Below are 23194 nucleotides of genomic sequence, written 5' to 3'. Positions count from 1 at the left end.
GTGTTTATGCATGCTGGAGTGTTGTAGAAACACACTGTCAGATAACTGGATGTGTTTATACAAACACCGAGAAACTCTTATCTAGCAGTGAATGGCATGGAAAAACCAAACAAGTCTGTCTGTCTGTCTATCCAGCAAGCAAGTTGCAGAGTACCAGTCCTGCAAGTGCAGTGCCCTACACAAATACCCACTGACCCATGTGTGGCTCTCTTGCCCTTGAAATGGTCAACAAGGTGGGAGGAGAGCAGGTAGGGAAGTGGTGTTGGTGCTTGTGGGAATAGGCCCACAACCAGGGGAGCAGGATTCATGGGTTGTGGGGCAATCTGGGATAGCTTGTGCTCTGTTTAAAAATGTGCCTTTGGGTTAGATGGAAGTAAGCGTGCACCAGGTTACAGCGCTGGTGATGTTTTCTCCTGCAGCCTGAGCACTGGGGCCTGAGCAATGACATGGACGGATGTCGGCCGTGCGACTGCGACCAGGGAGGAGCGCTGAACAACAAGTGAGTCTCAGCCCAGTTACTCTCCTGTAATCGTTCACCCAGTTTCATGTTTTTGCAACCACAGCATCCAGGGCTCAGTGTGCCCTGGGAGAGGATGTTTGATACCATCTTTCTGCTTCAGAAGGTGGTAGATATTGATTGTAGCAAGGGTGATGGGGCATCCATGTCTCTTTTGTGCTGAGCAACCTCTGTGCCACTGGTGCAGGTGAATGTGTAAAACTGTTTTAGTGTGGCCCTGCCTTTGTCAGCCAAGGTAGGAACCAGATGTGAATTAAGCTCTTCCTAGGCTGTAACCTGGGGTATGGTCCATGTCAAAGCTTTGCTCTTACAGGATGAAAGCAGGAATTGGGCAGTGACATGGACAGGCTGGTCTTGCTTTGCTCCCAGATCACCCTTTGCCCAATCTTTCCACCCACTGCTGCTAGGGGAAGCATGCTAGCTGCACAGTACTGCTCTGTTGCCCCAGTGGTGCTGCGTGGAGTGGGATATGGACCTGGAAGTGGCCACTGAGGACGTGGACATATTTTAGAGAAAGTTGTGTGTTTTGAATATGTATCCATCAGTATCTGCAGGGAAAGTAGTGGCTTAGATGCCCTGTCAGTGGGGTACTGGGTAGCCAGATTGCTTCTCTGACCAGAGCAGTTCTCTGTGTGCTAGGTGTGTGTCCAACTCCTGACTTGTCAACAGCAGCATGTTCTTTTCCTTTTTTTTTTTCCCTCTCCCCTTCCTTCCACAAATGCTTTGAAATGTCATGCTTTTGTCTAAAGACAAAGAAGTTTCCCAAGGGGGTCAAAGAACTGTTTCCCTCTGAAGCCCATGGGACAACACCGGGGGAGTGTGGGACTCGTCTCGGTGTGCCTCCCATAGGTCGTCAGAGCCTACAGACACCCATCTGCATCAGGGATTGCCGTGGGAATGGCCCACAGGCCGTCTCTCCTATCTGCTCCCAAGTGAATTATTAGCCCTTGGCAGACAGCAGTGTGGATGTTAGGGATTATTTACTCCCCCGTGCTTGCCCCTGCGCACAGATGGGTTACACCACACAGCTCATAACAGCTCCCCCAGCACAGCTGCTTCCAGGGCTTTGGGGTAACAGCCCAGCCTGTTTCCCATGCACTGAGCCTGGTGATTGCAAAACCATGTGGGGAGGGGACGTGCAGCATCCTGGCACAGGCAGGCAGCAGCTGTGCTTTCCTCCAGCCACAGGAGAGCCGCAAAGCCCAGCTCTGGCTCCCAACTTCGCTCTCTCACGTCATTAGGAAGGGGGAGCTTTGCCCTCCTTGGGGCTCCTCAGCTGCTGAATTGCTGCTTTCTGGCTCCCACTCAGGGTGTGGGATGCTATGTCTCGCCCAGAATTCATCCCTGTGGTGTAACCCAGGTGGTGGAGTTATTGCCTCCCTGGAGGGAAAACTTCCCAGCTCCTCTTCTGGGACAGCTACGGCACTTCTGGCATCTCAAAGTGAATATTTAAGTGAATCTCTGCAACTTCAAAACCACTTTAGGTTAAAAATTACTCATTGTCTGGAGGCTTGAGGAATCTGGAGATTGTTCATGGAAACCACAGGCATTTACCTTTAGAAAATGTTTTTATATCATACTCAAAGTTAAAGAAAGAGGTATAGTTTGATGGACCAAAAAAACTTCCTTTGAAAAAGTGTGATTGGGTGTGTGCAAAATTGCAGTGTGCTTGAGGGTTCTTCAATAGATGCAGGATGCAGGGCAGACACTCTGGGGACAATTAAACAGCCGAAGGCAGTTTGGGGATAGAGCTGTACTGAGTAAAGAAAATGGCTCATTATGAAAGAACAGGAAATCTGTGGGTCACTCTGGACAGACCTTCTGGTGATGGCCCTGACTGCTCCATGTCGCTGGTTGTATCTGTCCTACTTTAAAGCAGCCCTGTGTAGCTGCTGATGGTGACCTGTCTGGATGCTGTGCAGTGAGAGCAGCTCAGCATCCTGGGGCATGTAGGGTCATGCATGTTCTTGCTCTGTCAGGGACCATACAAACTGATATGCTGCCTGTGTGGCTTGCAGGAGCCAAAGGCTGCCCTCGACTTCAGGGCAGATGTGCCTGTTGGCTACATCTGGTAGCAAGTAGTGCCTGTGTCTGCATCCATAGCATGAAATCCTCTTGCCATCCAAACAGAGGAAACTGTTTGCAAACTGCCCACTGGAATGGTCCTGGTCTGTGCTTGCTTCCAGCCTGAGCCTAGGTGTTGCTTTGGAGTGTGATAGCTGGGTTGGGCCAGGTCTGTACTTCCAGCTGTGCTGACATGTTAGTAGTGCAGGTGGCCCAGCTGCAGAGCCCAGGAGCATCTCCTGTCTGCTGTGTTCAGAAGTGCTTCTCCTCCTGTGTTATTTAAAATGTCAAAGCGGAAGACAGCTCCAACACTGTCTCAGCATAGCCGGGATCTGTTGTAAATTCATTCCTCTTCCATTTTAGCTGCTCAAGTGAATATGGCCAATGTGAATGCCGGCCCCACATGTTTGGACGTCAGTGCAACCAAGTAGAGCCTGGCTATTACTTCATTTCACTTGATCATTACATCTACGAGGCAGAGGAAGCCAACTTGGGTCCTGTGAGTATCAGTTTTAGTGGTCTGGACTGTCTGGAGAGGTGTGGGAAAGTTGCTTCACCAGTTGGCTCTTGGAGGTGTCTTTTATACCCTGTGTGTTTGCAATTAAAATATAGAAAACACAAAACCAAAATGTATCAGAAAACCATTTGCCTATAGCTTTTCAATCTTAGTCTCAATAAATAATGGAATAATTGAAGGGGGAGGAATTGCAATTCTTCTTTTTAAACCTGTTTTTGATCATGACTGTACAGTTAGTTTTCTGTCACCATCCCTCTCTGTACCCCACTGCATGTGTACCTACCACATCCACTTCTCTTATCTCAAGAGAGGTGGGACACAGACACTGGCTCTTCTCTTTGGTGGCACTTCACTAGGAGTGAACAAAGCACATATTTAAGCACATTGACACACTTTTTATAGTTTCTGTACACCAGTAACACGTCTTTTATTAATGCCTAAAACCATATTGGTTGTGCAAAATACTGTTTTTGTGAGTGAGGTTGCCTCTAGCTTGTTTTGCCTGCTGGCATGGTACAACAGGATCTCTGGCTTTCTGTTGCCCATCACACAGCCTTGCTTTCAATTCATTACTAGCAGATAGGTGATCGTATCATTCACTTTTGCCTCCAGCAAGAAATCAGGGAGATGGAAATAATGGTTTCTCTAAAGAAGCAGATCCTTGACTGCGTACAATCAGGGTACTTGGTGCCCTAATTTATTTATTTTGAGCAAAATGCAGCCACTTTGCAGTTTCAGCCAAGGCAGAGGATTTTTGCTCTCATATCAGAAGTGGAAGATAGCACAGAACAGAAGTTGTACCACAGCAGAGAGCACATGGCCTGGTACATGGTTTTTGGCACATTTGTGTCCACCCAGCTGTAGAGGTGGTACCCAAGGCCCTTCCAAGGCTCAGGGATGGAAGAGCCTGGCACAAAAATCCACCCCAAACAGAGCAAGGGGACGTGCTGCTGGCTTGCTTTTTGAATCCTTCAGAACAAACAATTTTAAAAAGAACCAATATTGAAAAGCTTTCTCACAAATCTGATGACAGAATAAAACTCTGAATTCCCAAGTAGGGGCCCAACACAAGACAAAATGCAGTGACAGAGAGTTGCAGGGATTGACAAGCAGTGCCAAGCCCCTGTGCTCCTACAGCTGCACACCCTTGCTCACTTCCTGCCTGCCATCCTTTCTGGGGAGCTCTGATCTTTGTGCAGAGTCAGAGGCTAAAAATTTACAGCCAGGTTCTATTCAAAGAGTGTGATAATACATGAGGGGACATCCTGAAGTGATATGTATATATGTAGATATTTCCTTGCATTTTATCCCTTTCTACTGAAGCAGCTTCCTTAGGAATTCACAGGATGTTGTTCTATGGAGAGAACTATTTGTGGATACAGATACACTTGAAACAGGAAATTTGAACACCATGTTTCTATTTTCTGTTACCGTTTTCCTCTTCTTTGCTTTATAAAAAAAACAGATAAAAAGCCTGACACCTCAGACTGAGAAGGGTGACCATGTGTTGATTTGGCTATTATACCTATCAATGATTAAGATCTCTGTTCTTTAGTGACACCCTGCTCATTGAAGCCATAATCTGCTTTTCCAATGTTATTTTGAGCAGTGGTTTGCTTTGAAACAGCCTGGTGTAGCCAGGAAGCAATTAATGCTCAGGCTTGGGTGGTTAATGGAGCTGTGATGTGCCACTGCAGTAAATCCTACTGCCACAAGTACAATGTGGAAATCTGTATGGTAAATGAGATGTCATAGCTGGTAAATTAGTTACTCACAACAAGTTTTTAAATTTCATTCTGCACCATAGGAGAGAAATAAATGAAGAGTTGTACAGTCTTGTTTTGCTTTATATCTCTTTCATTTGTTATGTTGTTAAGCGAAAGGGCAATGGTGTGCACACATACAGATTTAAAAGAGAATTTGTGTTGTCTGGGATACAAACAGTGGATACTGCAATCCAGAAGTCATCCATCAGCAGAACCCCACACTTGGATCAGTATTGAAATATCTGTTCCCTGTCTTGTAGGGAGTGAACATAATAGAGCGCCAGTACACACCAGACCGCACACCGTCATGGACAGGCATAGGATTTGTGAGAGTCCCTGAGGGGGCGTACCTGGAATTCCACATTGACAACATCCCCTACTCCATGGAGTATGATGTTCTGATCCGCTATGAGCCACAGGTGGGTCTGTGAGTATGGACACTGCTTCCTCCCAACAGGTGCTGGCTGTCCTGGTGCACAACTGACAAGAGCCTGGCACTTTAGGGAGTCATCAGGGCTCAAAGACAAGGACAGGTGCTCAGTTAAATGACTGAGATGTGTGAAAATCCAAAATGATGTTGAGTATTTCTAGTACTATTTGTTCTAGAGTTTGTTTTACTATTGCATTGTTTCAGCACCTGCTTAATGAGCAAATTAAAAAGCAGCAAGTCCCATCAGGACAGATTAAACTATAAATTTGTTATTGGCCAGATGGGCATTGTGCACCTTAGGAAGCAAATTGCCCATCTTGGATGTTAAATGCCTGTAGCCAAGAGTTTGCAAGCAGTTGGCTTTGATAATCCACAGAGTAAAGGAGAAAAATTCCATCTCCTTGCCTAGAGTTTGGCAGCACCTAACTGCAGTGAACACTCAGATACAGGACCCAGAGGTGAGAGGAGGTCACCAAACCCCCTCCCTGGTGATGCTATGATGCAGATGGGGCTGCTGGCCACCTGCTCCTTGCTCTCAGCCCACACCTGCAGCTGGTAGATGCCCCATTGATGCTGCATCTGTAGCCCCATCCTCCCTGAAGCACAGTGACCACCCAGTCTGTGCTCATGCTTTTCCTGGCCTGAGCTCTGGATGCTTCCAGGAGTTTATGATTAATACTTGATGCTGATGAGCCTTGTTTTTTCCATAGTTGCCTGATCAGTGGGAAAAAGCTGTGATCAGTGTCTCGCGCCCAGGCAAGATTCCCACAGGCAGCCGATGTGGCAACACAGTTCCTGATGATGATAATCAAGTGATCTCACTGCCACCTGGATCCAGGTTGGTAAAACTGGATAGACAAAAGGAGAGGAAAAAAAACATTTAAAAATTGAAGTACGATAATGTCACATTTCAGTTTGTTGTAATCTCTATGAAAATAGATGAAAAATAATTTCCAGTGGGTAATAAAAGCCACATTTAGTAGTGTGTCTGTAGACTAAGAGCTTTTAAGTTTATTCTCATTTTCTCATATGGCTTGTTCACTGAGTAGAGGGAGGGGGAGGTGTTTGCACAGCCTGTGAGTGAACATTGATTTGACTCTTTACCTTGCTGATAACCTTTCCTGGTTCTGACTTCCACAAGCCTCCAAACCACCTCTCTCACATCACAGCTTTTGTTCTGTTGGGTCTTGGCTGCTTTCTGTTATCTTGATTGCTTTATAGGGGCACCTGAAACGCTTTACAGTGCCGTACGTTTGAAGTAAGGACTGTTTCCTGTTCCTCATTCAGATACGTTGTTCTCCCGCGGCCCGTGTGCTTCGAGAAGGGGCTGAATTACACTATCCGCCTGGAGCTGCCCCAGTACTCCTCACTGGATACGGAGACAGAGAACCCATACACACTCATTGACTCTGTGAGCAGAATTTATTTCAGGGATGCTCTTAAAAGCCTGGATATTTGCATCTCCTCTGGCATGTGTCTGTGTAATTTCAAAGTACTATTTTGCAGCATTGCTCCTTACAGCTGAAGTCAGATTTCAACTGAACAATGTAACGCAGCATAGGTTTCTTCAAAAGTTCCTTAAAGTATGTGAGTTGTTTTTCTGCTAAGAGGCTTTTGAGGTATTTTTCAGGACTGCAGCTAGTCCACAAACATATAGTTTCTTTGGGGAGGCTAATGTGTGTTATGTAGGTCATGAAAATCAATGACAGTGTCAATCTTCTTTAGAATGGGTAGAATTTGGTAGATTTGGTAAGAATTTGTCAGATACCAGAAGTATTCCACCAAAACTAGAGAAATACTGTCATTTGCCTTCCAAATTCTGTCTGGCTGGTTGCTTTTTAGCCAAAAAAGGTTAGAAACTGGGATAATACTGAATTTTCACAATTTTGGTGGAGGCTGTTCATAAGTAGTAACACTTTTGTCATTGTAAAATTATTTTGTAGCTTGTTCTCATGCCATACTGCAAATCGCTGGACATATTCACAGTGGGAGGCTCGGGCGAAGACGTGGTCACAAACAGTGCTTGGGAAACCTTCCAAAGATACCGGTGTTTGGAAAACAGCAGGAGTGTTGTGAAAACTCCCATGACAGATGTCTGCAAGAACATAATATTCAGTATTTCTGCACTACTGCATGAGACTGCATTATGTACGTAACCATCTACTTGTAGGGCAAGCTGTGCCTGGGAGCTGGATGGCGCTTGCAGGCAGAGCAGTCTGCATGGGGAAGGCGTGTACATGGGATGAGGCAGGGCATTCATGTCCTGTGCCACAGTGCTCACTCTCTCCAATGTTTTTCTCTGCTCAGCATGCCAGTGTGACCCTCAGGGCTCCCTAAGTTCGGTGTGTGACCCCAATGGAGGACAGTGCCAGTGTCGTCCCAATGTTGTTGGAAGACAGTGCGACAGATGTGCCCCTGGCACCTTTGGGTTTGGGCCGAGTGGATGCCGACGTACGTTAAACCCTTGGCTCTGGGCTGTGCTGTGGTTGGGGCCCTGAGTTTATGGCTTGTCCTGGAAACTCAGCCCCTCTCTCGCTCTCCTTGCAGCGTGTGAGTGTCACATCCGAGGCTCTTACAACACCTTCTGTGACGTGGAGACGGGCCAGTGCCACTGCTTCCCTGGGGTGTATGGGCGGCAGTGTGACCGCTGCCTGCCCAGCTTCTGGGGCTTCCCCAGCTGCCAGCCCTGCCACTGCAATGGCCACGCTGACGACTGCAACCCCTACACCGGGGAGTGCCTGAGCTGCCGGGACCACACAGCCGGACACAACTGTGAGAGGTATGGCACGTGCCCCCTTTCCCTGGCCCCTCTCCTTCCCCACAGCAGGGTGGGTGCAGCAGCTGTTCCTCTCTGGTGCTGATGCTCAGGCAGGTGTTAAGCGACAGGGAAAGTCCCTGGGCCTGGGGTGGGGGTCAGAGAAGTACTTGTGGTTCTGTAGATTGGTGGCAGGGGGATCCCCTCTTCCCTGCCCACAAGCTCGCACCTCACAGCAGTGCCTGCATAAGTGACCAAGAGCACATTGCGGGACCCCAGACCCTTAGTGAGCCACTGCAAGCCTTCTGAGAGGCCTCACAGTGGCAAGGCTGACATCCAACCTTGGGTCTCCTATGCTGTTGTAAACCAGGCAAATTTCTGTCTGTGGACACAGCTGCTAGGAGTGTGAGTGGTAAGGGAGAGCCATAAGGATATTTCTGCCCTTTGCTTCTTCACAGTGGTAGAAAATCCAAGCTTAGTCACAGCAAGGCCTGCAGTGTGTTTGCCTGCAGTCCCTGCATGGTGTGTACCCTGTTGTGCAGGTGCCAGGCTGGCTACTATGGAGACCCCATCCTGGGATCTGGTGACCACTGCCGCCCCTGCCCTTGCCCTGATGGCCCCGAGAGTGGACGCCAGTTTGCCAGTGGCTGTTACCAGGATCCAGTCACACTGCAAGTCGTGTGTGTCTGTAGCGTGGGATACATAGGTACTTGGTAGGAGTATGGAGGGGTGGCTGGTGAACCTCTCAGGGGGAGGGTATGTTCATATGGGCTAGATGTGACCACAGCACCAGCATCAGTGGGTTGTTGCTGGGGGTTGCCTCACATGGAAGGGGCCAGGGCAGAGTGGCTTGGGTGTGTGATGCCAGCATGACCGTGACCCTCGTCTCCATCAGTGTGGTGAGGGATGACCAGTGCTCAGCAAAAGGTGGGCAGGACAGCACTGAAACCGAGGGGATGAGCAGCGTGCCTTGGTGCCCTGGGTGGTACCATCCATGCTCTACAACAAGTTGCCACAGTCTCACCAAGTGCTGTCTCTGTTTCTTTAAACATGATCCAGTTAATGCCCCCCAGTAAAGGTCTTTATCGCCTTGCCGGCTATGGGCTGTGCACGGGGAGCTGCAATGGCAATTCCCACTGTGCCTGTTTGTTCAAACAGGCAGTCGATGTGATGAATGTGCGTCTGGCTTCTTTGGGAGCCCCGATGAGGTTGGTGGCGCCTGCCAGCCGTGCCAGTGCAACAACAACATCGACACCACTGACCCAGAGGCCTGCGACAAGAGGACCGGAGTGTGTGTGAAGTGCCTGTATCACACCGAGGGTGAAAACTGCCACCTCTGCAGAGAGGGCTACTACGGGAGTGCCCTGCAGCAGGACTGCAGAAGTGAGTGGACTGCAGCCCCAGCACCCCTTGTCGGGGGCAGCAGTGGCCACCTAAACGCTTTTTACCTGGGAGCGTTTGGGATGGAGGAAAAACCTTTTGACTTCCAGCTGGAGTTGCCTGCAGCTGCCCTGCAGCTGGGTGGGGCTCCTGACCAGGAGGGGGGCCCTTTACACTTCAGAGGGAAGACAGAGACAGCACTTACATTTGCTCAAAGGAGGGGGATTTTGCAGGATGGGGGCTTCTTGTTCTATTGATACTGGTCTCTGTTTCTCTCTTCTCCAGAGATAAGGGGTGGGGGGGAGGGTTGGCTTTTGTTTATACCAGGTCCCTGCAGGTGTGGTTGGGCAGTGGCAATGAGGGCCATGACAGGAAGCTGAAATGGATGTTGGGGAGGCAGACCCACCTCTCCTGCAGCATCAGGCACAGCCCAGCAGGACAGACAGGTCACTGAGCAGCTGAGCTCGCTGTTGGCCATTTGGCCACTTCAAGCAGATCTGCCACCATAACTGACTGATGAGAGCTGGGCAGACCTGGGCTTTGTTTGTACAGAGAGAGGAATGGAGAAGAGCAAGGAGGGCTGGGCTGCTTGAATGAAGGACTCCCGTGGCCTTCTGTGTGCGGGGGCAGAAGCTATAGAGATGGCTAGCCATGGGACATGAGGAGGGCTCTTGAGCAGTGCTGGGTCATTCAGTGTTGGGTCAGCCAGGCCTGGCCACTGGTATTGGGACATGCCAGCATCTGCCCACACCTCTGCAGACTCAGAAGATAAACTAGATGTGAAGTGAGGGCAGTCTGGTAACGGGGGGCGGGTCGACATGAAGGTGCCATGCTCTTTCTCTCACAGAGTGCGTCTGCAACTACCTGGGCACTGTCCGGGAGGACTGCGAGGGCTCGGAGAGCTGCCGCTGCGAGGCGGCCACGGGGCAGTGCCGGTGCCTCCCGAACGTGGTGGGGCAGACGTGTGACCGCTGTGCCCCCCACACGTGGCGGCTGGCCAGCGGCACCGGCTGCGAGCAGTGCGACTGCGACCCCGCGCGCTCCCTCGGCCCCACCTGCAACGAGGTGAGGGAGCACGGGTGTGTGCCCCCGGCTTGGCCTCTGCTCTGGTGCAGGGTCGAGCTGCTGAGGGGCTCAAGTCTCCTGATGGGTTTGTGTTTTGGCTTTGGCAGTTCACAGGACAGTGCCACTGCATGCCAGGTTTCGGAGGCCGGACCTGTCGGGAGTGCCAGGAGCTCTTCTGGGGTGACCCAAGCGTGGAGTGCTTAGGTGAGTCCAACCTGTCTGTGTGGCTGGGCACACCATCGCCAGGACACCCCTGCCAGGAGCAGCCCACTTAAGCATTGGAATAGAGGGAAAAAGGCATGGTGGGGTCTGCCCTGGGGTTTTGATGCCTTGTGGGATGGGACATGTGGCAGGAGCCCAGCCCTGTGCTTGTCTGTGTTTTTCTTGTCTGACCTTTATTTAGAAACAAACCTCTCTGCTTAGAAGAAACTCTTAAGAGTAAGGTTGCAATGCTGTCAGGTAAGCCAGCATGATAACAAAACATATCACATGCATTTGAGTTTGAGAATTGGTCTGGAAACCAGTTTCCTTTGCCTTTAAGTTGTGTGTAGCTCAAGACCACCAGCTCTTGTGTCTTCTTATGGAGGCTGGAGGTTTTTTATTTACAAGGAGACTTTCCTTATATTTCAGATGAAAATAAACGAGAAAGCAGAGACCATGCAGTGGGTTAGCCATAGCTACATGCTGTAAAACAGAGCACCATGAAGTAGGTTGTTTAGAAAACTGGATGGCCTGTGTCCTTTCATTATAAACAAGTCTGTTCGTTAGCTGGAAAAGAAACTTCAAACATTGTCCAGACCAGAACAAACTTGTATCTCTGATCTGTTCAAATAGAACCCTTTGCCAGGAGGGTTTGCAATAGATTAAGGTATTTTTTCCTGCAGGGAGGAATGTGCTTGCTGTGGTCTTTAATAAATCCCTCACAATAGAGATACCTTAGAGCCCATTATCTTGGTAGATAGGCAGGTCACAGCTACTTGGTTTCTGCAGCAGATGAAAGGACTGGGGAATTGTTCCAGTTCCTGAGTACATATTGGGTTTCTTGGGGGAAAGGCTGCCTTTGGAGAGGCTGTGAGTGTTCTGACATGGTAAGGGGTGTGCTGACCCTGCTGGCTCCAGGGCAGGGCTTGTCTGTTGGTATCAGTTGTCTCCATCGGGTTTATTGATGGAGTCCATCTGCATACCTTATCAGCAGGATTTTGCAGCATACCATCTTTTCTGATCTCTGGAGTTTTTGTTGTCTTTTGAACATGTGATAACCTGTTTTAATGTTTCTGAAGTAAAGAGAGAATATATTCTTCAGAGCCTCTTTTTACTGTGCAAGATCTACACTTCCCTTCCAGTCTGCCATCCCTTCTGTGCCCTAGTGATAGAGGAGACTCCCTCAGGTGGAAAGGCAGATTTTCCTTCATGATTACATCCAACAGGAGGTCTCTGTGGCATGTGGGGAGAGCTGCTGCCCAGGGCTGAGCAGTGGCAGCCTGCAGCGTGATGCACTGGACAGGCTCCAAGCGTGTGCTTGCTCGTGGAATGCATCCAGCTGGGTGGTGCTGCAGACTCTCCCCGGTGTGGTGGGGTCAGTGCCTCCTGCCTGTCTCCTATCTTTCCTTGGCAAGAAGATAATTGACTTCTCAGCCCTCATTTAGCCCCAGGGAATGAGTGGTGATGTTCAGGCTGGCAGACCTGCAGCTGCTGCGTGGGCAGGTAGCAGTTCTCAGGGGTGCACGGGTTACAAGCAAACTGGAAAACTCTGCTGTTTGAGGAGCTGCTGAGCAGTGTCCCTGGAAAACAGCTGGGATCTGGCCTGCAGCCAAAGTGAAGCTCAAACTGAGACAAGGCTTTGTCACAGATGTCTGCTCCAGTTGCAGGGAACATGTGGACTCTTGCCATGGCATTTGCCACCTGGCATGTTCTTGCTGGCCCAAGCAGCCAGTATGGGCACAATGTGTGCTGAATTCAGGAGCAAAATAGAAACCAGTCTGGATAGGGAAGAACAAAAACTCTGAACAATGTGAGTGTGGACACAGTCTTCACCGAGCTGATGCAGAGGTGTGGACATTGCTCCCAAGGACTCCAGCATGGGATCCTCCACTCTCTAGGGCAAGGGGCTTCTGCTCAAGGTTGAAAACCACAGAGTGAATCAGCTACTCCAAGGATGGTGATGTGTGATCTCTTCACATGAGGTCTTCAGGTTGCTGGCATCAAGAAACACAAGCTCCTGATGAGAAATGGGAACCATACTGCTCATGCTGCTTTTACAACCTCTACAATACTAAAAAATTCCAAGCACCTGGAAATAAGCTCTGGACATAGCTGTGCAGAGATTTGCAAAATGGCCCATCTAGGACAGGCTGGGGGCTGCAGCTCTCCATGGGCTCTCAGGCACTTGCAGCAGCAGTGAGTTGTGGATGTGGGCCAGGGTCCCAGTACACTCCACTGGAAACCAGGCTCTAGGGCACTCTTCCCTGCCATCCCCATTGCTGCCTGTGATGTCTTTTCTAGAAACCTTGGTAAGATCAGACATAGTGAAGCAGAAACCAGGGAAGGCAGGTTTTTGTACCGGGTCTGGGTGCTTTGATTTACAGTTTGTGTGCCCCCCTGCTATGGAGAAGTGTCATCTGATGCCTCCTCTCTGAGTGACCACAGAGATCACACTGGCACCACACTGCTGGGGCAAGCTGAAGTAGGTGCCTGTATTTGGGCAGCTTGAACCTACAGCACTGGGTGCACCTCAGCACCCACAAATGTCCTCTGGGAATTATACACCACAGAGAGCCAGTGGGCTGGGTCTTCAGAGACTGCTTACTCCCTGTGCTTTGAAAAAGCACAGCAGTCTCTCACTGAATTTAACATAATACCTGAAATGAGCACAGCAGAGGCAGAGGATGGGGAAAAGCCCAGCATTTCTCTCTTGGCCTCATGCAGGTCCCTGGCAGGACTGCAGTGACAGTGGGCAGAAGCTGTGCTGTGGGCATTGCCTGCTCTGGGGGCAGGGCCAGCCCCTTGGCAGGACTCTTCTGCCATTGCTGCAGCCTCGAGCTGTCTGCAGCTCTGCATGAGCCTGCGCGTGAACGTGTGCATAAAAATCCTCCCTAAGGTAGTAAATAATGGCACTATAGAGTTCATCAAATTCATGTCTCCCAGACATTCTGCTGGAGCTTTTCCAAAGCCTGGCAACTAAAGTGCAGGACTCGGCATGCCGAGTTCTGCACCAGCTTCAACCCACAAAGCCTCCAGCAGAAGGCTCCAGGCTCCTCAGAAGCCTGAGATGTGGAGTGGCTGCAGATGCAGCTGAAACAGTGCCTTTGCACAGTAGATACTTAAAGTTTATGTTTGATCTAATATGAAGATGACAATTTTACTGTCATTACTGTTGTAATAAATTGAACAAGCAGACTGAAGTGCAGTTAGTAGGAGGTACTCTGTGAGATTGGAAGTTAGGTGGTGTTGCTATAGCCCCTTCACAAGAAGCATGTCCTGTGTTGGACATGAGTATAAAGTCCTGTTGTAAAATTAAATTGAACTGTGATGAAAATAGTCACTTTTTTTGTCAAATACATACTGCTTACATTGACAAGAATGTTATTTTTCCTAGTTTTTAGTCCTTGTTATGTGGCTGGTGCAGAAACAGCTGTTCAATGAAAATTACCTTATTGCCATTTAAGAATAAGTTTTGTAGTCTTAAAATTCAACACCTGGGTCTTAAACTATTCACATAGGCTGCTTTTATAGGGGGTGTTTTTGGTGTCGAGAGAAGGTTACCAGATGTCTTGTTTTCTTTTTTTCTGTGAGAAGTGTCTAAAGGAAATCAGATAAATTCTATACTAAAGAAAATACAATTTTCACTTTAAGTTTCATAATATTAATTGACCTAGGGTCATAAAATATTGTAATGTGTATTGATTGTTTCCAGAAAACCATCCTTTTGGCATGGTCTGTTAGCATGTTAAGATGTAGCACAACTCCAGTAATTTTAGGCTGGGATCTTATCTTAACATTCCTACTGAAAATCATAATGCTGAGGAGTTAGCACTATGCTTGCAGGGTAACTTGAATCAATAGCTGATTATTCAGAAGAAATTTGCTAGCTCTGCAAAACTTTCAACCTTACAAATTGTTGAATGGTTTTCTTATCACAGTGCCTCACTACCCCTGGGAAATGATGCCAGGAAATCATGTTTGAACAAAACCTTTGTGTTTTTTCTGTGGGGGAGTTAAACATTTGATGCTCACCGCCCTCAGTCTCAAGTAGTAAAAAAATATTTCTGGAAAAGTTATTTCTAGTCAGTGTAGGATGATGTGTAACACTTGTTCATTTCTGGCACCCCCCAGTAGGGAATTGAACACTGATATTGGTCTTCATACAGCCCATTCAGTATCCATTCTATCATCTCTGCTATTAAGTGCTCTGACACACCTGAGTTTGAATTACGTGATGTGCAAATATACTGCATATTGAATTACAGTAGTTTAAATGGAAGTGAGATCTAAATATTTAAAATCAGAGGAAAAGATAGCAGAACTGTCAGAGTAGGTGAAAGAGCAATTCGTAGAGCCTTTTGAGCTTAAAGCAAACCTCTCAAGCTAGTTATTTGCCTCTTTTGTATTTCTCTTCTTAGGTTTTTACATGACTGCATTTGGTATACATGTTTGAGTGTTACTTCTGTCTTTGGGATCAGGAAAAAGGAGGAGGAGAAATGCACTGATGAAGCTGATACAAAAATTACCCATGGATATCCAGTGTATGCATGCACATACATGCACATGCTTTTGTAAACATACAGCTACAATCCTTTATACTCATAATCTGATAATCAGCAGATCCTGACTAAAGAATTTGGCTAATACTTTTCCTGTCAAAAATATGATTTCCCTGAAGTTGAAGTATGCCACAGAAAAATTGCTGATTGAGTTACACACTCAGTTAAAGAAAACAATACGCCTAGTTCCAAAATGACATTTCAAAACAGAAACCTATTGTTTAATTTAGTAAATGCTCCTTTGAAAACCCTTAAATCTTGGGCCAACGATTTCCAAAGAAAAATCTTTCTTTTCCCCCACTGTGTTTTCCATGGGAGGTTCTGCAATGTCCTGCCCTGCTTACATTTTGAAGCCTGTCTAACACTGATCTTCTGTGCAAGCAGCCATTTCTGCATTAACTCTCAGCCCTTCACCTTGGCTTTGGGCCATCTGTCTGCATGAAGGGACAGTAATCAACCATTTGTCTTGAAGGCATTTCCAACTCAAAATGGTCAAGGCATACAAGTATCTTGAAGTAAACTCCATCTGTTTGATTTTGCAGTGCAAAATGAACTACTTTCCCAGTTTCTTGTCATGTAAGCATAGGGAAGCCACATAAAAGGAGTTTACAGGACTTTGTCTTTCCTTATACCACATATACTCTGATAAGTAGAGTATGAAGCTGTTGTGCTACATCTGAAACACTTCTGTATCCCTAGATGTGCCTTGTTCTTGAAAAAAATCAGATTAACCAGACATACACTAGCACTAGATGTGTTGTATTGCTCAGGTCTTACATCAGACTTAGGAGTGTGCTGGTTGGAGCTAGAATCTCCTGAGCAAAGCATTACTTTGAAGGTTGTGTGTGAGTTAGCCTGTTTGGGTACAGCAGAAGCAAAACTGCTGTAACAGCAGTCTCAGTACCGGACTGTTTCTGAGTCACACGATGGCCATAGGAATAGCTGGACATAACAAAGGAGGTGCTGGAAAAACAAGAGCTCTGTTGTGGCAAGAAGTGGTGGTGTGGTACTTCAGTCAAACACAATACTGGGCATGATGGGCTGGATCATTCTGATATGGTGTTTGCTCTGTTTATAGCAGGTGATAGGAATCAAGGTATCTCTGGTATTCACATTCCAGTTCATTGGCAGTGATAATTTAATGTCACAGGAATTTTTTGGTGCATGTGCACCCACCATCATGAATAACTCAGTTGTTATTCCATGAGCTATTTGCCAATCCTGTGCCAGTCTTTTCCAGTCTGTGCCAGCTTGGAGGTCCTCCTTTCTTTCACATACATCCTGCCACTGTCACTATGTTTTTGTTCCTTCAGGATGAAGTCATTCCCTTCAGTCAAAGAGACTGAAGCCAGTGGGTTCTTGGCAGGCAGGCATTGCCTGAGGCAGAGGTGAAAGCTGGCAGTGAGCTATTTGCCTTGTGGACTGCAGTGTTCAAGGTGCTCCTTGCTACCTAGAAGGCTTTACGTGATCTTGCCTTGGGCTTGCTTTCCATCTCTTGAGAACTGGCCACAACTGAAGTGAGTGGAGGGTTTGACCCCCACCATGGCATAACAGGAAGGTGCTCTTCTTCAGTGGCCTTGAACGTGCTCCTTGCTGGAGGGTAAAATGCCTGGGTGGTGTCCAGGGCACAAGGAACAGGAAGGACTCAGGCACTAGAGGTCTTAGAGGTATTTAGGGGTATGGCTAATGTCTTGGGAAGAGCATGAAGAAGAGGAATATGAAACCAGCACTTTTGAAAACCATTTTATATATATTTCAGTCAGGAGACTGAGGTAATTCAGAGCCAGGATTGCTTGCTTCTGGGCTTGATAAAAAAAATCTTAAAATGGAGGAATAACAGTAATGTTTCTAGCTGCCTTGTACAATTTTCTCATGGTCCTGCAAAGCTTGGTTTGGGAGTTTTGTAGGATTGGATTCTTCTAACTGTTGTGCTGCATTTAGAATAAATTACTTCTTTGCTCTTATCATCCCCCAGCAGGGAGCTGTGGAATTTGGGTTTTCACTTTGCAAACAGTACGTCAGTACCTAAATTCTTCTCTCTTCTTCCTTGGTATTTTCTGGTTTCAGAGATTTTGAAATCCACTTCACCATGTAAATGCTACTGAAGCCATGTCATCTGCTTTTCCTGAACATGCAGGTATTCAGGAGTAGAATTACCAACATGGGGTTAGGGTTTTTTTCTTTTCACATTAAGCCTTTTAAATCCGCAAGTAAATATAGTGATCTGATTTGCCAGCAGCAAGTACTCATGTAACTTGATCAGACCTCAGGATCTTTGAGAAAAACCACATGCCATTTAGCCTCTTTCTATACAGAGGAATTCACACAATTCATCATTATACCAAGGGCCTTATTAGTTGACAGAAGGGTTAACTGACCTTCAAACAGGAACTCAACGGTTTGCCTGCAGGGAACATATTCCATGGTGAGTTGACTACTTAAGCACTTTCGATGTAAAGTAAAAACAATCTCTTGTGTCAGGGTATAATTCAAAGAACAAAGGACCGTTTTGCTCAATTGTGCAGGCAGCAGAAGTTATTTTTGTCTCTCGCCTATCATATTCACATTGTACAAGAAAGTCGTTTTGTTGAGGAGTGATTTGTTCTGCTGAGGCTCTTTGTGTAATTTTTGAACTGAAGACCACCACTGTGTTCTGGCATTGAAGCAAACAATGTACATTCTTGAAAACAGCTTTGTGTTTTGCCCTATTTTCAAGGGGGCATTTGCTTTGGGTGTGTGAATTGATTTATGGGCCCTTTTGAGCCATTTAACCTCCTTTGAGAATGCCTGGTAAATGGATGCATAAGGGAGGGATTTTATCAGGTGTGCCAGTCCTTTTCCTGTTTAAGGAACATGTGCTTGACCTGCTTTGAGTGCATTCTGCTATAATGATAGGTAGATGATGTACATATTTTCAAAGCTTCTCTTTTTGTTGCTTTCTGCCGTCTCTTTATTAAAAGCTTTGCATGTTGGTGGTGTCTTCTGCTGCCTCCTGTAATTAAGGAGGTCAAGTGGCAGCATTTTCGCTGCATGGAAACATTTCTGATAGCGTTACTGTGTACAAAGCGTGTCTATGCTTTCAGCAGTGACAGTGCATCCCTAAGTTAATTGACTAACTTCTCTCTGAAGTGGGTTAGTGCCAAAGAAGTGCATTTCATGAAGGTGTGAACTCTGAAGTTGGTGCTCAAAGTGTGAAATAATTTTAAAAATTTATAAATCTGTTAAGTGTCCTCATTTTCTCTGAGGGTGACATTGGGGGTGACAAACAGCGTGTAGGCTGTTGGTTGTTAATACTTAAAACACTACAGGGCTGCCCATAACCACATTCTTTGTTCTATTCTGCTTTTCACTGCCAGTTTTTTTCTGATTTTCTGTATACCCAAAATGTCAGCCCAGTGTCCAGCCTCGTCAATGTGTGTTGTGAATATTTTCCCACGATCTATGGCAGGAGCATGTTCTGAGCCAGTCCCTGTACCTCTGCCTAGAATATCTCACAACAGCTTTTGTTCCATAGATTTTTCCTGTTCTTGTAAGCCAATTCAGCTTTTAGCACCCACAGCACCTTACAGAAGAGAGCTCCCCCACTTAACCAAGTGCTGTGTAATCAGTTATCTCCTTTTAGTGTGCTGTTGTGGGAGGTGCAGGGGAAGGTGGGTGGGATTTGATCTGCAGGATTCCTCAACTGTTACTCCTCTGCTGGAGGAGAATATGTAAAACAGTAAATGGCTGTTCTTAGTTCAATTTTTCTTTTTCACTCATGGCTTGCTCTTAAACCCTCTGCTATGTGCCTGCCTGCCATTTCTTTTCCTGTCCGGAGAACCTTGCTCTACTCACTCTTCATTGCAGGAGAGAAACTGGGATCTTTGTTTTCAGTTGCTATCCAGCTGACATCTGAACATTGCAATAAGCAGTGTCCACCCTTGCTCCATCATTGTTTGTCCTTCCAAGATGTGCAAGTCCTGGTCTCCCCTAGAGTTATTTCCCCACCTCTCACCCCTTTCTCACACACACTTGATTTCTCCATACACAAGTAGATACATCCATATTTAGCTTTCTATAATTCAGACACTGACCACCTCTATACTTATTTCACCACTTTATTATAACTGATTTTTCTTCCACCCTGCCAACATCACAGTCATTTCCCTCTCCATGGCCTTCACATGTGCCTTTTTCTTCACCCAGCATGTGATTGCAATCCTCGTGGTGTCCAGACCCCACAGTGTGACCGTGCCACTGGGCAGTGCATCTGCAGTGAGGGGGTGGAAGGGCTGCACTGTGACAAGTGCTCCCGGGGCTACTCAGGCTTCTTCCCTGACTGCGTGCCGTGCCACCAGTGCTTTGCCCTCTGGGATGTGATCATCAGCGAGCTGGCTAATAGGACCCAGCAGTTCTTGGACAGGGCTAATACCCTCAAAATCACTGGAGTCACTGGCCCATACCAGCAGACGCTCAACACACTGGAGGAGAAGCTCACTGAAATTAAAACCATCATCGCTCAAAATCCAGCTGCTGAGCCCCTGAAGAACATTGGGAACCTCTTCGAGGAAGCAGAGTGAGTACAGTTGTAGTTACTTGAGTAAGTCTGTCCAGAGAAGGAGTGGGAGTTCCAGTGAGCTGGGATTTACTTGTGACTGGTGTCCCCATGCTGGGCTGAGGGCACTCCTGTTCCTCTGGCTGGCCGAGGGCGCTGTGGCTGCTGGAGCACCTCACCATGCTCAGCACTGGCAGGGAGTGCCCATCCCGGGAGCAGAGACCTGGCCAGGGCAGTGCAGCTGCCACGTGCTGGGCTGGGGTTGTCCTGCTCTCACTGCTCTCCAGGCAGCTAATTACCAGGGAGCCACTCATGCTTGCCTTGTGCTGCCCCAGGGCAAAGGACAAACGCTGCTATTATGTGAGAGAATGAAGAGGGGGAGAGATTAAATTCCTGGATTTCCAAGTGTAGCTGATGAGTTGGAAGCTTGGGCTCCTTTCCGCACTGTGAGCACGTGTTGGGTGAAGTACTGGATTTATAACAACGATTGTTTCCATTTTTCTCAGGGTAGAAGCCTTATATTTTCTTTTAGGGCTAAGCTTACAAAAGATGGTAGTCTGGAGATGGGGCAATCCAACATTAAGTAGGATTACAGAGGCTTTCTAGCCCTATCTGCAACTGCTCCAACTTGCTTGTGCATTGTAAAGGGAACTGCACAAAGCAAAGGGGTGAGGATTAAAGCACAAATGTCTCAATTAGGAATAGTTTGTGTCCTACGGCTCCCCTCCCTCCTGCTGGAGTGCTGGGGGTTGCTGCTGCTTCTGAGCTCTGTGTGTATTGAGGGAGGTCAGAGCAGCTGAGCTGCTTTTCCCTAACATACCTTTTGTGTATCTGTTCTTGCTCCTCTGGCTGTATATAAAAGTACTGGGCTTTGGAGGAGTCCTGGAAAACAGCAGGCTGTTGGGCTATTGAGAGAGCTGTAAATTGATCTAGACCTTACATACTGCCTTGATTCTTTCAGAATGAGGAAATACTGGGCTTGATGGGATCACCATGCATGGGAATAGCTTCCTATGCCCACTTCTGTTCCACAGCAGCCTTGACATGTAATACTCACTTGCTTCTCCTTTTAGGGTTATCCCACTAGCTAAAGCCTGCTCCATGGCTCACTGAGTGAATGCTTAGAGCAGGAGGCTTTCCTTCAAAACCCTGGTGAAGAGTGATCTTTACTGAAGAGTTTAAAGAATCCATTGTGTTAAAACTAAGGCTCCCCCCTCCCTCCTTCCTGAAGTTCAAATCTGTCCGATGAGCTTGTAGTAATCAAAACTACATTTGAGCTGTGTGGGATGGGAAACAAATTATGTATGGATCATAGTAGTCAACTCTGACCTATGCAGTTGCCATGATACAAGAGCATTACACCAGTCCTCTGGAATCTGCCTCCTGTTAATATCTTACACAAGGCAGCTGTTTTCTGAGCAATTTGGTGCTTTGGGTTTATAAATGTGCTGTAGATTAAAAAGTAGTTTTGTATAATAAAGGAAACAAAACAGTATTCTAGGTAGGCATGTTGCTACAAATCACTCAGAGCTCTACTGGGGGAGGACAGGTCTTGCCATGGGAGAAGCTGAGTACATCTCTAGCCGCCACACTCCAGTGAAGTACGTGGCATATGACCCTTCTTCCTCCCCATGTTGAGTCCTGTGCCTGTTTTACAGAAAGCTGACAGCAGATGTTACGGTTAAGATAGCTGACATAGAAGAAAACCTATCAGCCTTAGCAGCAAAGAGCAACAGCACAGACACGGACCTGAGTGCACTGGAGACAGATGCCAAAAGTCTTGACCACGTTGTGAAGGAGCTTGCAGAGCAGCTAGAGTTCATCAAGATCTCTGATGTTCGGGGTAAGTGTCACAGAGAGGGGAAGAAAGCAGCAGGGTGGCCAAAGATTTAATTAGTGCATGGGTTTAAGCAGCAGATTAATATTCTAACTTGTAATAAAACACAGTTCCTCAGGGACAGGTTCTTTCTGTGCATTAGCAGAGTTGCTGATGCAGCAGGAATTTTTGCCCCCTCACCCTGTCTCTTCCTCTGCACATTGCAAAGCTGTCTCAAATTACTGGGGCACAGAACCATCTTAAGGTGTCATGCTGAACACATTGTAGATGAGACACAGCAGAAGAAAGTGCACCACAGATTTCAAGATATGCCTGGACATCCCTCTTGCTCCCCTCAGTCTGTTCAATTGCTGTTTCTGGGTGAAAAAAAAAGAGCTTGTGGTAAAGGGCCCAGTTCTTCTGAGCCACCCAAGCCTTCCATGTCCATTGGCACATTGAAATGGGCCAAGAATCAAAATTTGCTGAAGGAGGAGGAATGTCACCTAATCATTTGGAAATTTGGAAAGCTGACTTCAAAGACAGTATTTTGAATTTTTCTTATAAATTTCCTGGTTGCACAAAGTCCGAGATTGTTTCCAGTGATCATGGGAGATTTCAGAGTGAGGCGAGTAGCACGTAGAACAGAGGACTCCCTGACTTTTGGTATTCCGCAGAGGAAAGCTGCCCCAGGATGCAGAGTATAGCCAACCCCCATAGGGTCCCTCACACCCACAACAAGGCCTCTCCAGAAGTTGTCCAAAATCAACAGTTCTATAAATCATCATCTTTCCTCAAGCAGTTGTTTCTAAGGAAAGCTCTGACTAGTTTCCAAGCAGTGACTCCATAAGCCAGACATCCCAGGGCAAGCAATAAGAATTAATGGGATAAGGGAATCCTTAGAAAACAGATTGTTCCCCTAAAAACCTTAAAAGGCCAAATCTTTTGCCCTTAGGGCAAGCACAACTTAGTCACTAGGGTCAAGGGAAACTTCAAAGTCCAGCTTGACACACTGTCCACTAAGCAAAAATGAAAACTTTTTTCTATGAGAGGCCAAATTCTGTTATCCTTGCAATGGCACTGAACACAGCTGCCAAGGCCAGTGTTTCATTTACTGTGATGTGAAATGTCACTAACCCTGATGTGTCATCTGCTAACATCTATAATATATGTTCCTTTGGGTAACTTAGCAGAGTTCTCATCAGCTCGCTCTGATTTCTGCAGGAGCCTTGGATAGCATCACCAAGTATTTCCAGATGTCCCTGGAGGCAGAGGAGAGGGTCAATGCCTCCACTGTTCATCCTGATAGCGCCGTGGAGCTGTCAGCGCAAACGCGGCAGGAAGTGGAAGACTTAATCAATGAGAAGGAGGCCCAGTTCAAGGCTAAACAAGAGGAGCAGTCGCGCCTTTTGGATGAACTCGCTGGAAAGCTGCAGAGCCTGGATCTCTCTGAGGTGGCTGAGAAGGTACACAGCTGAGAATCACTGGGATAAAGCCCCTAGCAAAAATAGAGTCGGGTTTGTGATGGGTGGGGAGGAACTGTAGGGTGACAGTGTGAGATGTGCGGCTGGTTCATGAAAAATCTACCTTGCT

The 23194-nt window shown here is 47.1% G+C and overlaps 1 protein-coding gene across 1 annotated transcript in view; it reads left to right on the top strand.

Annotated features, from left to right (window-relative positions):
* The window catches only part of LAMB1 (laminin subunit beta 1), a 42576-nt gene that overhangs the window by 12313 nt on the left and 7069 nt on the right, over positions 1–23194 (top strand). Inside the window, exons 12-26 of the mRNA XM_015627090.2 lie at positions 420–499; positions 2945–3080; positions 5125–5283; positions 6005–6132; positions 6582–6705; positions 7238–7442; positions 7602–7745; positions 7842–8073; positions 8592–8755; positions 9208–9432; positions 10277–10494; positions 10602–10698; positions 19440–19809; positions 21447–21631; positions 22826–23067. Of these exons, the coding sequence (XP_015482576.1) occupies positions 420–499; positions 2945–3080; positions 5125–5283; positions 6005–6132; positions 6582–6705; positions 7238–7442; positions 7602–7745; positions 7842–8073; positions 8592–8755; positions 9208–9432; positions 10277–10494; positions 10602–10698; positions 19440–19809; positions 21447–21631; positions 22826–23067 (2709 nt within the window). The remainder of the gene's footprint in view (positions 1–419; positions 500–2944; positions 3081–5124; positions 5284–6004; positions 6133–6581; positions 6706–7237; positions 7443–7601; positions 7746–7841; positions 8074–8591; positions 8756–9207; positions 9433–10276; positions 10495–10601; positions 10699–19439; positions 19810–21446; positions 21632–22825; positions 23068–23194) is intronic.

The sequence above is a fragment of the Parus major genome, chromosome 1A, assembly GCF_001522545.3.
Source record: "Parus major isolate Abel chromosome 1A, Parus_major1.1, whole genome shotgun sequence".
Lineage (NCBI taxonomy): Eukaryota > Metazoa > Chordata > Aves > Passeriformes > Paridae > Parus > Parus major.
Note: the sequence above shows the minus strand (reverse complement) of the source record. Positions and strands in the feature narration are given on the sequence as shown.